General features: G+C 37.5%; 1 protein-coding gene across 1 annotated transcript; it reads right to left on the bottom strand.

Annotated features, from left to right (window-relative positions):
- Positions 1 to 2,362: 2,362 nt before the first annotated feature.
- LOC105036968 (ubiquitin-like domain-containing CTD phosphatase) lies at positions 2,363 to 12,036 on the bottom strand. Its single transcript, XM_010912687.4, has 6 exons — positions 11,650 to 12,036; positions 5,219 to 5,363; positions 3,417 to 3,531; positions 3,275 to 3,338; positions 2,976 to 3,141; positions 2,363 to 2,878 (listed from the first exon to the last, which is right to left on the bottom strand). Exons 1-6 carry the CDS (start codon positions 12,006 to 12,008, stop codon positions 2,633 to 2,635), a joined length of 1,095 nt encoding a protein of 364 aa, XP_010910989.3. The 5' UTR covers positions 12,009 to 12,036; the 3' UTR covers positions 2,363 to 2,632.
- Positions 12,037 to 12,377: the final 341 nt, after the last annotated feature.

Genomic DNA, 12,377 nt, shown 5'->3' with positions numbered 1-12,377 from the left:
CAGTCAACTCCATTCATCAGCATAGCTACTGTTGAGTCTCAACACCTTTGCAGTCTTAGTTTGCACAGTTTCTTCCCTAGTTGTCATATAGACCAACTTCTATCTCTTGGTAGGTAACTAGGTATAACGAACAAATATACGATAAGAGCACTTCCTTAATACAATACCCGGAATAGAGAACTATAAATCCAAAATCTAGAAATCATTATTTAAGACTAAGAATAACAGTTGTTGCAGCAAGAACCACCTCGTACCATGCAAGTCATATACATACATATTATATTTCTTCTCTTTTCCTCTAACCTTCTTGAACATTCTTCATAGCCTCCTGCTTCTTGCAATATTAGCAAACCATAAAAATTCACCACAACATGGAATTATTCAACTAGATCTATATCGATGTTCTGCAACCTTCTCGGCTTCTCATTGTTCCTTGTTGCTACACCAAGCTCATCAACATGGGACATCTCATTACAAGCGATTGTCACCGAAAACATACCTTTCATAAATCAAGCTCATGATAATATGCTCAAGGGCCACATCTTCACCCTCAATCTTAATATAAATGTTGGCAGTTAGACAGACCTTCGTAAATTGGCTATTTGGTCATCAACAAATCAATCCACCACTGACACAGGAGGTGCCCATGGATCAAGCCCAACTAAGTCTAATCATACCAAAAGCCCAAAAATGTCAAATTAGCTCAACACATATGGAATCCTCATTCCAGGAGATTTCGAAGTTCTTTGCATGCCAAATTTGAATTTTGAATGGTTTATTTATTTTCTTTTCAATTTACAAACTTCTCCTGAATTAGTTAGGTAGTTGGTAGTTGATTAGATTTTAAATTCTTAGAAACTCATTTGTGATTAATGTACAAAGTTAGAAACTTGTTCCCTTTTATGCTATATAATTCCTGCACCATGTATGATGAATGGGGCCTTCTTATATTGAAGAAACCTTCCTCGAGAAGGATATCTTCCTCCTCCCTTCATGGCAGTTTCTACGAGGGTCTGAGTTTGATTTTACCTGGGATACACTTGTGTTGCCTTCTCTCCTCTCCATTTTCAGTGTAAACCACAAGTAATTTAACCAAAGACAAACTACTTGAGAAACTCCATTTAGATACATCACATTTGAGCTTTTCCTAGAGTAATTACTGGCTTGGATATTTGTAGAGTCTATGTGACACTAAATCCTATCAAGAAAATTCAGGTAAGTCCTAAAGCTTCTCCACTGTTCAGGTGTTATTTTAAATAAACTTAATTACTATGAAATCTATATATTCTGCTTCAAGCCCATTATATAAACCTAAATTCTTCAGCACATAAATCTGTTATGTGTCACATAGCTACCATATTACAGGTAACCTTTCTAAAGTGATGACCCTTAATAATATAAATTTATTTTTTACTGTTCTTTAAGAACATATAATCAACCAAATGGAATGGCTATGTCTTTCACCTTGTCAACATCCAATTAGTCAATGCCCATAATATCTAAAGATGAGAAATAGGACCCACTCTCCAAATAAGTGGATTTTTATGCTGGCCAAGATCAAAAGTTATAAATCTAATACTAAAGGATCACACAGAAATAATGGGCACATGAATAGGTTGCATGAATTATCATTCACATAGAGTGCACTCTTCAGACCAGAGCAAGATGTTTCTGCTAATCTGTAATTTCCAGCCACGAAAGTAACAAGAGAATACATGTTAACTAGCTGCTTAGATTAGAGCATAGAACTGAGGTTCACTATATCAATAAGGAAGCTTGGGAATCTTCTCAGAACATATCTAACATATCAACTGAGTAACATGATTATCATTGTGTCCTGGCAATTGTCTCTCTTTAATCACAACTTCTTGAGACAACTATAATGAGAACAACTAACAAGAACAATGTGAAAAAAGACAAAACTCTATATAAGGCATAATAATGTAGCTGCCACAGCAATCTGACTAATTAATAAAGATACAAAATACAAAATATTGGAACAAATGTCATGCATGGAGTAGCAGTTGCAAATCCAATAATTTTCTTTCCTATGAAATATTGGAGCCTTTTGTTAGTAAACTGTATTCATTACCAAATCATCATAAACCTTGTAACCAAGCAAGCACCTGTTATGACACAAACAGGTAGTATTTTTTTTTTCTTTTCTTTCTTCTTTTTTTTTTTTGGCCCCTAGGAAGGTTCGTTTGCTGGGTTGGGGGGGTGGTTGTGCTTGTGCACGTGAGAAGATCCAAATGTCATATATTACATTACAAAAACAGGAAGCCAGGACTATCAAAAGTAATACTCAATTATAATATGCCACAATGGAAAAACAATATTCATGATGAGCAAAACTAAAGAGTGATGAACCTGCTTGAATAAATTACATAAGCCAGCCCTTGAAAGTACGAGCTTCAAGACAGTTAACAGAATTGTATGTCATCAATATTTTCTGTGAAGACATAGCTTGAACCTAATGAGTAATGCAATAAGCATGGAACAATTCACTGCCAAAACATAAATTACATAATGCAGTTATATATCCCAGTTTTGATTACACAAAAATACCAGATATGATAAAATGTAAGTCAAGAAAGCTGCTCTATGGTTCCTTTTGCTCTTCATGGTCATGTTACCTGTGTCTGCGCCTTTTTGTACTATCTTCTGTATACAATTCCCAGTACCTATGATCAAGTTGGCTAAGATCAGGAAGATCTGCTATTGCCAGCAAATACTGTGTCAGCTTCACCAGCTCCTGGTCACTGCTACGATTCAAATGGGCTCTCTTGAAAGGTTTGATTGTCAGGCCATTTTGCGGATTCATCACAAAGTTCCTTCGAAGGTCATCAAACATAATAGTATTCTTTGAATTGTAAAACTGCAAAAAAAAAAAAAAAAGAGGATAAAAGATCCTGTCAATCTTGTTTTTCCAGACAGCAAAGTATGTACTGGCAAGATTATAGTTAGTACTGAACCTCAGGAAATTGAGCCCATATTAGGCCCAGGGGCTTGCAGTCAAAAGTCCCATGTGAATCAGACTGTACTGTTATCATGGCCAGGTGATCTAGAAGAGCAGTTATTTTGTAGTTAGGATTATTCAGAACCCCAAGCTGCCCCATCTTCAACTCGACCCATTTCATACTGCAAAGAAATGACAATTAAGGTCTTTCCAAGTTACAATATTATCAATTACAAGATTGCACAAGGAACTAAAAGAACTCAACAAAATAGCATCAGCTTGCATTCTATAGAAGGGAGCATCACATAATCTCACCTTGTTGCAGACCATATAATGATATCATACTCTGCATAGATAGCAGTGAGAAATTCATGAAGATCTGCGTAGGAAAATTGCATAATGTCACGACTGAATAGTTAAAACAAAAACATTTGAAATTTGGTACCCATGCACTTACATGGTCGCATGAGTTCAAGTGGGTTTTCAGCTGATGACTTGTGATCAAAAAGAGTATAATCAATGTCTAAAACAAGCAGCTTCTTTCCTTCACGACATGGGTTCAGGAGTTTGATCTGATGGAAGTATAAAGCATAGAAGAGCATAGTGTTACTGTAGAAAAAGAAAAAAAAAAAAAAAGAAATCGCCTCTTTTGCGCACATAAATATTAGTCAGGGTTGTTACTGGATTCAAGTCTAGCTTCCTGACCACAGAATTAGTACCTAAATAAAAGCACCTCTCAGTGCGTGTGCACACGCATGAATGCATGTGCAAGCACACACGTGTCTATGTGCTTTTCAAAAAGGATAAATACTTGTCATGCCAAGAATGATGCTAACAAAGTAGAACAAAAGGTTAATGTGACTTTTATGTGGATAGAAGGTGGAGAGATTTTTTATGCACCTGACTTTGTCAATGGTAATAGACAATACCAAGAACTTATAGGTTGAAAACCACCTTTTAACTTCACTATTTCATTGCCCATAGCCACGTTGAACCCAATGAGTTCGCAATATTTTTAAATATTTTCATTCCTAGTACCATCCAACCTGATTTCAGCTTTAATTTGTTTTTCAATTTAATGGCAGCTAGGTGGTGGTTAGGAATGTCACAACCAGGAGACATCTGCATATTTAGGAACTACATTAATTTTAGCACTTTTGACAACAAAATTGGAAGCTGCAAAAGGTTATGATGATGCCTGCAAAAGCTTAAAGCATTCAAATTTTTTCTTGCCGCTTACAAAAGATTGTTCATGTGCATTATTTACCAAACAAAATTAGAAATGGAGTTGAAAAAAAAAAAAGGACGATTGACAATATGTTCCATGAACAAAATTATTTGCTTACTACATTAATGGACTGTAGATGTTGAGGTAAATTAGTAATAGTTAATTGATCCTGTTAAATTTTTGGATTAAATTATTTTAGCTCTAGTTAATGAATAGCTTTTCCCATATATTTTGTACTAGACAAATGAAATAGTTTAAACCTACATAAAAGCATTGCATATGATTGTCAGCCAGATGAATATAGCCTTATCCAACCATGCAAGCAAAATTACCATGATCCTTCATAGCGGATGAAAAATATATGAATTCTTTCTAAAGTATATACAAGCCTTTTCATATCAAATTTTAAAATTGTTTAAATTGACTATACCAAGTCATCTTTATAAAATTTAATTAAGCATTTGTTCCTATCAAGAGTGACAACTTTGTAACCCAAGTTTGAAATTTATTTTTCAACATTTTTGCTAACAAAACCAAGGATTTTCAAAAAAAGGGAAAAAAAAAGTCATGGTCTCAGAGAAATTAAAACTACATAAAGAGAACAGGATAAAATAGAAGTCATCTGTTCAAACAGTAGCACAAATATTCAGGTAAAAGAAATCTTCTGTCACTGGTACCATATATCCTTGTCTTCCCAGACGTTACATGAGGCCACCCCCCACCCCCAAAAAAAAAAAAACAAAAAAAAGGCACATAAGCAAGCTCCTTTAAAGAAAGCACACTGCTTCACAAATTCTCAAACTTTGAAGTTCAGATGCTTTGAGCAGTTTTAACTTGTCCAGGGCCATCCAACTCAATAGGACTGCAGAATTACTTTGAACAAATAACTTCTTGTCTTAATGACTCTAGCAAGTGTCTAGGCTAGGACTCGTATTATTTTCTCCTAAATAGGATGACATACAGAAAGCACATGTGACAAAGGAAAGAATAAACCAGTAATGCATTTAGTGCAATTTGTCTCAAGAACAAACCTTGTAATGACTGATTCGCCGCCTTAACTTCTGCTTATTTACATCTTTATCTTTAATGTCAATGACTTCATCTTGGCCAATCTCAAAATCATCAATGATCTCTGGAGAATCTACTTGGTCTATAATAATATCATCTTCAACAGTTCTGGAAAAGGGTGTTAGCACAATGGTGAATGCTCTGAGCAACAACATAATATGTCACAAACAACTTAAAAGAAGTTGACACAATAACACAATCAAACACGAGCAGTAGCATATTTTGATTAATAAAAATATTAATTCTAAGAACTTATGAGAGGACAGTGCATTCTATAAGGTTAAGAAAGTCCAGATTGTTCCTTAAGCAGTACCTCTCTTTATTATCTCATTTTACAAGAATCAGTATGGCTAACAATGAAGGCCACCAAAAGTGAACAATGATTGTTTAACATTGAAAATGCAACCCTATGGGCATTAAGAGTATCCCACAACAAAGAGTGGTAAACTCCCATGCGACCTTGCAGATGCACATCAATCCCATTGTCAATCATTAGCTCAGACTATACACTACAAGTCATGATTATAGTCAAGATTACGTGATAACAGCAAATCAGTGTCTTAAATAGACATGCACACCGCCACATATGCATGCATATGCAGTTATTGTATATGGTCACACTGCAAATGGACCAAAAAGGCAGTCCACCTCATTTGAGTGACTGCACACACAGCCTATATAGTCTTGCACAACTATATCGGAGTTTGCTTAGCATGTTGGAGCCGCATATGTGGACCAATGCAACTGAAGTGTGTTCAAGCTAATGGGATTTGATGTAAGTTTCAGGTGGGCCTAATAACAACGGTATTAATGATGTTAATATCGAATATTTATTTTCTAAATTACTGCTATTAGATATTAGTAAGGCTGTAACTGGGCTAGGCCATGCCCCTACCCAAGCCTGGCTCGAAACTTTTTTGGGCTTCGGGCCAGGCTTAGGCCTGCATGTTTTTGAAAAATCCAGGCCTGAGCCAAAGCCTGATTGGGCCAGCCCAAATATTCCAACCCTAATTCGGACTCTACAAAGCCCACTTGCCAATCGTCATTGCAATGGGGGGAATCACCACTATCATCCTCGGCAACAAGATCCTCCTAGCCCCTCTCATCCTCACCACCCATCTCGGCATCCACTACAGCATCTCCTTCCTGGTCCTCTGCACCACCTTCGGTGTCCATAGTGCCTACATCCCTGCCCTCCTGCACACCCTCATCGCCTACAGGTGCGGCATTAAGATCTGGATCGGTGGCTAGACCATCTTCCTCCTCCCTTGCTCCTAGTACAACTTCGCTGCCAGCTAGCCAGCCCTGTATGCCTCCATGCTCTATGGCAGGGTCTTTAGCCTACTCTCCATGGGGGTGGTGCTCGCGGTGGTAGTGCCGGCCACGATAGTCACCTGGACCACAATCCTCATGCTACTCACCTTTACTAAGAAGCCCCACTAGGCACTTGTGGTCGACGGTCGTTGGATCACCACCAACATCACCGATTTTGCATTCAAATATTGTCCTCGGAGAAGAACCCTAGGCCAGGCCCCAAGTCGAGGAAAAGAAGAAGAGTGATTTCCACGTTCCATTGAGCTAAATCAACTTAGGTGCTAATTTCTAAATGATTGAGCATCGGAGTCCGAGTCTAACCCTAACTTAAGTGGTTAACCCTTCCCTTATATTATATTCGGACCCTTGGGATCGGCATATATTCAGGCTCAAACTCAGGATAGGCCAACGGTACACCTGAGCCCAGACCGAAAAAAAAATGATCTCCATATCCGAGCCCAAACCTAGCCTAATATTCTTCTAACCTAACCTGTAGCCCTACCCGAGCCTATTTCCATCCTTAGATATTAGGTACTAAGCAACAAGCACTAGTTATCAATTGTTATTGTTATTAATATTATTATTATCCATCTAAAAATATCACTATTATTATTGATTTAATACATTATATTGAACTAGATTTGGCTATACTTAAGTGGATCTTCACTTGGATCCGAGCAGATATAGATTGACGGTGGGGGCCCAACATCGATGATCCAAGCTCTTACATGTGATCTACTATCTCTAAATGGCTTACAAACCAAAAATCGTGTAGTTTAGACTTTAAAGGCCCCTAGTCTATGTATCAAGTAATTAAAAAATGAGACAGTCTAAATAAAATTAAATTTTATATTTTTTTATTACTTGATCATAGTTTAGGGGTCTCCAAATCACATGATTTTTTGTGTGTAAGCTGTTTAAAGGTAATAAATCCTATCCAATGGCTTGGATCATCGATGTGAAAACCCCATGGTCTGACATAGAGCTAATCGGATTTGAATGGAGATCCACTTGAGTGCAGCCAAGTCCATCTCTATTACATTTATTTTTTAGTTAAAAATAAATAACTGCATATACACCCACATATGCAGTCCACTATGCAATCCATTGACCATCCACATATGATAGCCACATTTTAAAATACTGTGACAAATACAAAGTGAATAGAATAGAGCAATTTCATTATATGAGCATGCTTTTGTTACCAACTCTCAACTCAATATGGAACTCGCAAATTTCATTACTGACAACCATGATATTCCGCATTTGTCCGAACCGGCCGGTACACCCATACCAAACTGTCCGCAATCTGTAAAAAATTTAAAAGATATGGCTATCCATATTCTTTTCCAGACGGTCTCTTCTAGTGGCTGTGAACGCAATTGATCGACTTTCGTCCTTATTTACAGCAAACAGAGAAACCTTCTGACACAGAAGTACCTCAACGATCTTATATACGTTCACTATAATTTAAGATTGAGGCTAAAATGCATCTAAGAAGATGTACAGCTGAAGTACACAGATCCGACATTAGATAATTATGCTGATGAGGACAACGATCTAATAATCGGATGGCTTGCAGGCCAGCAGCAGGAGCCGGAGCTTGACGAGCCGAGATCCCCTCCACAACCAGCCAGTATAATACTTAGAGAGATCAGGATGGATCCAGGATAATGGGCACATATAAATATTCCACATAAGATTCCAGCTGATCAGTTACAGCCTGAGGGGCTATAGAGGAATCATTCATCACGTGACTCCATGTCTAAAATATCCTCCCAGATGTTTGAGCAAAAAATATTAAGACAAGGCCGGTCATCTCAAGTAGGAAGAAGACATCCATCCTCCTAGGCACAGCAAAGTTAGTCATAGAGGAGCATCGAGAGAAATCAAAATGACAGAAAAAGAAAAGGCAGTTACAGCACTCTTAAGAGTACAGGAGTTAGCTGACTCAAATTCGGAGATTAGAGAATCAAAGAGAGTGATGATAGTAATCATAGATATGATGACCAAAGAAGGACCGGAGGACACGAGACCATTGTTCATGAGATGCAGCTATAGGATGGTATTCGATTTAGTAAATCCCAGTTTACACATACCACACAAGATAGAGACCACGGTGCACAAGCTAATAGAGCCTATGAGGATACGATTTCATATAGACGACGGCCTCCTAGAGGTTGTCCAGCATACAATGCAGCTGCAGATGACCTTGCATGTGGAGTAGGATTCATAGATGTATCTGAATCATCCTCGCATTATCGATTCTATCATCCGCAGGTAGCTTATGATCCATATGGATATGGATTTGATGCATCCAAAACATTATCTTCCAGTGACTACATCCTATATAGCCTGGAATATCTTACAGATCAGATTTTACTACCGGCATATTTAAATGGACCCCTTCATAGTCATACCATCATCCCGAGGATACCTATCAGAGCCAGAGTTTAAGCGAGAGATTTGAAATGTCTTACAATCCAAAAAAGATACCTTATGAGATGAATATTCAAGACTATAGTACTGCTTGATTAGAAGGATGGAATAATATTCCTCCAAGATATGTGGATGATTCGGATATTTACCAGCATCACAGACACTCGACGAAATATTTGATCAGTAGAGATCTTGAGGTTAGTACATTATTCTTTGTAGTTTGTACTTTAGATACTTTTAATGTATTGTTTTAGACTTCTGTTATTTTATTTCAGGATGACATAATTATTATATAACAAATAAAAATTAATTTGGATCTAAAGTAATTTAAAAATTAATTAAAAAAAAAATTAGAATCAAAACATACTAAAAAAAATTTGCATGCCGATATGGAACTGGCACGCCACACCATACTGACGCTCGGTACGGTATGGCATCCGATACCATATTGGTCATGAGCCGATATGAGAACCAGTACCGGTTCCTGAATCCTTACTAACAACAATGAGGAGGGTATATATAGTGAAAGAGTAAGAACCAAAATGTCCATCCTTACTATGTTTGAAGAACATTCACTTTAATGAAAAATTGTGTGAGGAAACAAAGAAAGACCAATTAGTTCTCCACTAATCAACCAAAACATGATCAAAAGAACTGTATCCATCAAAAGATCAAGCCATCTCCTGCTGGTCTCAAGCATGAAATGATCAAGCATGGTATGATGGATCTTTGAACTGGCCTTGGAGGCTTGGCAATGTTCCAAGAGATTAAAGTGAAATAGGAGAGAAGTGATCATGGCTAAATACTAAAGGCACAGGTTGGATTTAGATTGTATTATGGGTGCTTTGGGTGAATCAAACCATAAATTAACTGACCAGCCTATGCCTGAAAAGGCTAAAATAAAATTATCAGATCAGATCCAATATTGGAATCTTATGCTGTCAAAGGTTGAGCACGGATATTTCAGAATTTGATGAATGAAGATTTGAGCCAATCCACAAAAGTGGATATGGCTAGAATGGGTTTGAGAACATTTGACTCAATCCAGAACAAAGCCTCTTCAATAACAACCTATAACCTTAAATCTAGATATTAGCTAATACAAAGTTGATTAACATTGAATGAACAAGATCATAATCTTGTACTTTGATGTAGCTAACACCACACCTTTTATCCTCATTAAATATTGTTTAGTTGGTCAAACAGCTTATGAAATTTTCATATTAGGTAATAAAAGACCAATTTGTTTTCTAAGTTAAAACCAACTTAATCAAGCTATCCTGTCATGGGCTGGACATGAGTTGTTTAAATTAGAAACCAAATTAATCAACCTAACAGATCCATCTTGTGCATGATTATAACCAATCTAAACCCAATCTATACTGAAAATTGATTGCTTTTCAAAACCTCTACCTTGATCGAGTTCAGTATCTAATGCTACTCCAAGACTAATCCACCTGCACCTCAAGGGGCTTTAAAAAGATTGAATCATTTTAGAGAAAAAAAATTATAAAATTATCTTTAAGGTTTGGCATAATTTATAGAGTGACACTCTGGTAAGCTATGTTATATTGATCAATACCTTCGATGCTTGATTAGCAAACCTTTTCTATTTTCACTATCACTAGCAAAAAAACATTTATAAGCTTTTAATATGACAGAAGGGAATGTGATCATTCAACCAGCATGATGAGGGATTCAAAGAATATGAAGAGGATTATCTGATCTTCCCCCACTTATCAGTCCTTCTTAACTGGAGAACATAAGAGATTGTACACATGGGAACTCATGATATGTAATGAAGTCCAGCTTATCTAGGTAATGGTCTTCAGTATGAACTTAGATAATAATTCCAAAGTTAAAGATTTTTAATAAATCAAACATTTCTCTTAGCATTGGGGTGGCATTAGAAAAGGAGCATGTCATCAACTTCAGGAACACAGAAAATTCATGGTAGCTCTGCAATAGACAATAAAATAGAAGACGTTGTGTCTCATTGTTTTATCCACGGACAGATAAGAAACTACCATGAAGAAATTGAGAAAATCCTTTAAATCCCTACTTCAGGAAAAGCCTTCGATCTTCATTCATAAACGAAGCCTTCCACCATTTTGTAATGTGACATGAATGAATTGGGGAGGGCAAGGAATAAGATATCATATTTGCTTTCTTTTCTGATACTACGTGATAATTGTTGGACCTTTTTTTTTTGGGTCACGGAGATTTCTTAGACTTTGGAGGGCATAAAAAGACTCATGAACCAAAAAAAAAAAAAAAATGAAAAACGAGGGCATAACAAAGTTGAAGATTTGATTTAGCTAATCCTTCGATTCCCTTTCCTCATACCTCCTCTCAAACCAATCAAAATAATAAACAAATACCTACATTAATGTCATGGTAGAACGTCAAGACTTAAAACAGGAAAAAAAAGTCGAATTTTTACATCCATCATTTGCTTTTCTTAATGCATACTATTCTCAAGCACCCTTCTTCTTCAACATTACCAACTAGATTGTGAGAAAAAAACAACAACACAAAACCATCAACGATACTATTGGGCGCGATGGGAAATAGACGCAGAGAAGTGGGAGAAAAGCGGTTTTAATTGGGAAAAAGATTAGGGTTTAGGAGGGGGACAGACCCGATCATGGTCATCTTGACGGAGGGCTTGAGGTTAAGCTGGGAGAGGAGGATGGAGTCGTCGTTGAGCTTGGCGGCGAGCTTGGGGTATAGGAGCTTCTGGCGCTTGGGTAGAACGGTGGTAGCCTCGCAGATCCGGCGCTTCAGCTCCGCCACGCTGTCGTCACCGCACACCCGCACCGTGTATTCCTTCCCGCTCCACCGCACCGTCAGCGTCATCTCTTCCACACCGTCCTCCACTTCCCCTCCGCTCCTGCTCGCGATCGCGCTATCCGCCGCCACAACTGGAGGCGGCGCCGCCTCTGGAACCGGCGTGGAGGAGGATTCCATCGCGCGCTCTGTGCCCCTCCCACTCTCCATGGGGCTCTCGCGTCGGTTCAAGGATTGTTCCACAAAGTAGCGGTCCGGAGGCTGGGCAATATTTATATCACCAACGCGTAGCGTCCAAGTGTAACCGAAACGCACTCATCGTTCTAAAAGACTGTTATGCCCCCTAATGATTTCAATTGTTCTGGGAACCAGGTGACCCCATCAGCCAATTTGGATCTTTTGATGCACGTGGCTGTTTTGATATATATATATATATATATTATATATATATATATATATATATATATATATATATATATATATATAATTTATATAAAGACTCATCAGATCAAATTTAGATAATAAAATTTTATATCGATGGTTCTAATTGTTAAATACAATTTAATATTTTAAAATTAT

This window comes from Elaeis guineensis, chromosome 1 (genome assembly GCF_000442705.2).
Source record: "Elaeis guineensis isolate ETL-2024a chromosome 1, EG11, whole genome shotgun sequence".
In the NCBI taxonomy this organism is placed as follows: Eukaryota; Viridiplantae; Streptophyta; class Magnoliopsida; order Arecales; family Arecaceae; genus Elaeis; species Elaeis guineensis.
Note: the sequence above shows the minus strand (reverse complement) of the source record. Positions and strands in the feature narration are given on the sequence as shown.

Coding starts and splice junctions, on each gene's coding strand:
- LOC105036968 (XM_010912687.4), bottom strand. CDS start 12,008: ATGGAGAGTGGGAGGGGCACAGAGCGCGCGATGGAATCCTCCTCCACG. Junction 3,532..5,218: donor GGCGAATCAGTCATTACAAG/GTTTGTTCTTGA, acceptor TACTTCCATCAG/ATCAAACTCCTGAACCCATG. Junction 3,339..3,416: donor ACTTGAACTCATGCGACCAT/GTAAGTGCATGG, acceptor TTTCCTACGCAG/ATCTTCATGAATTTCTCACT.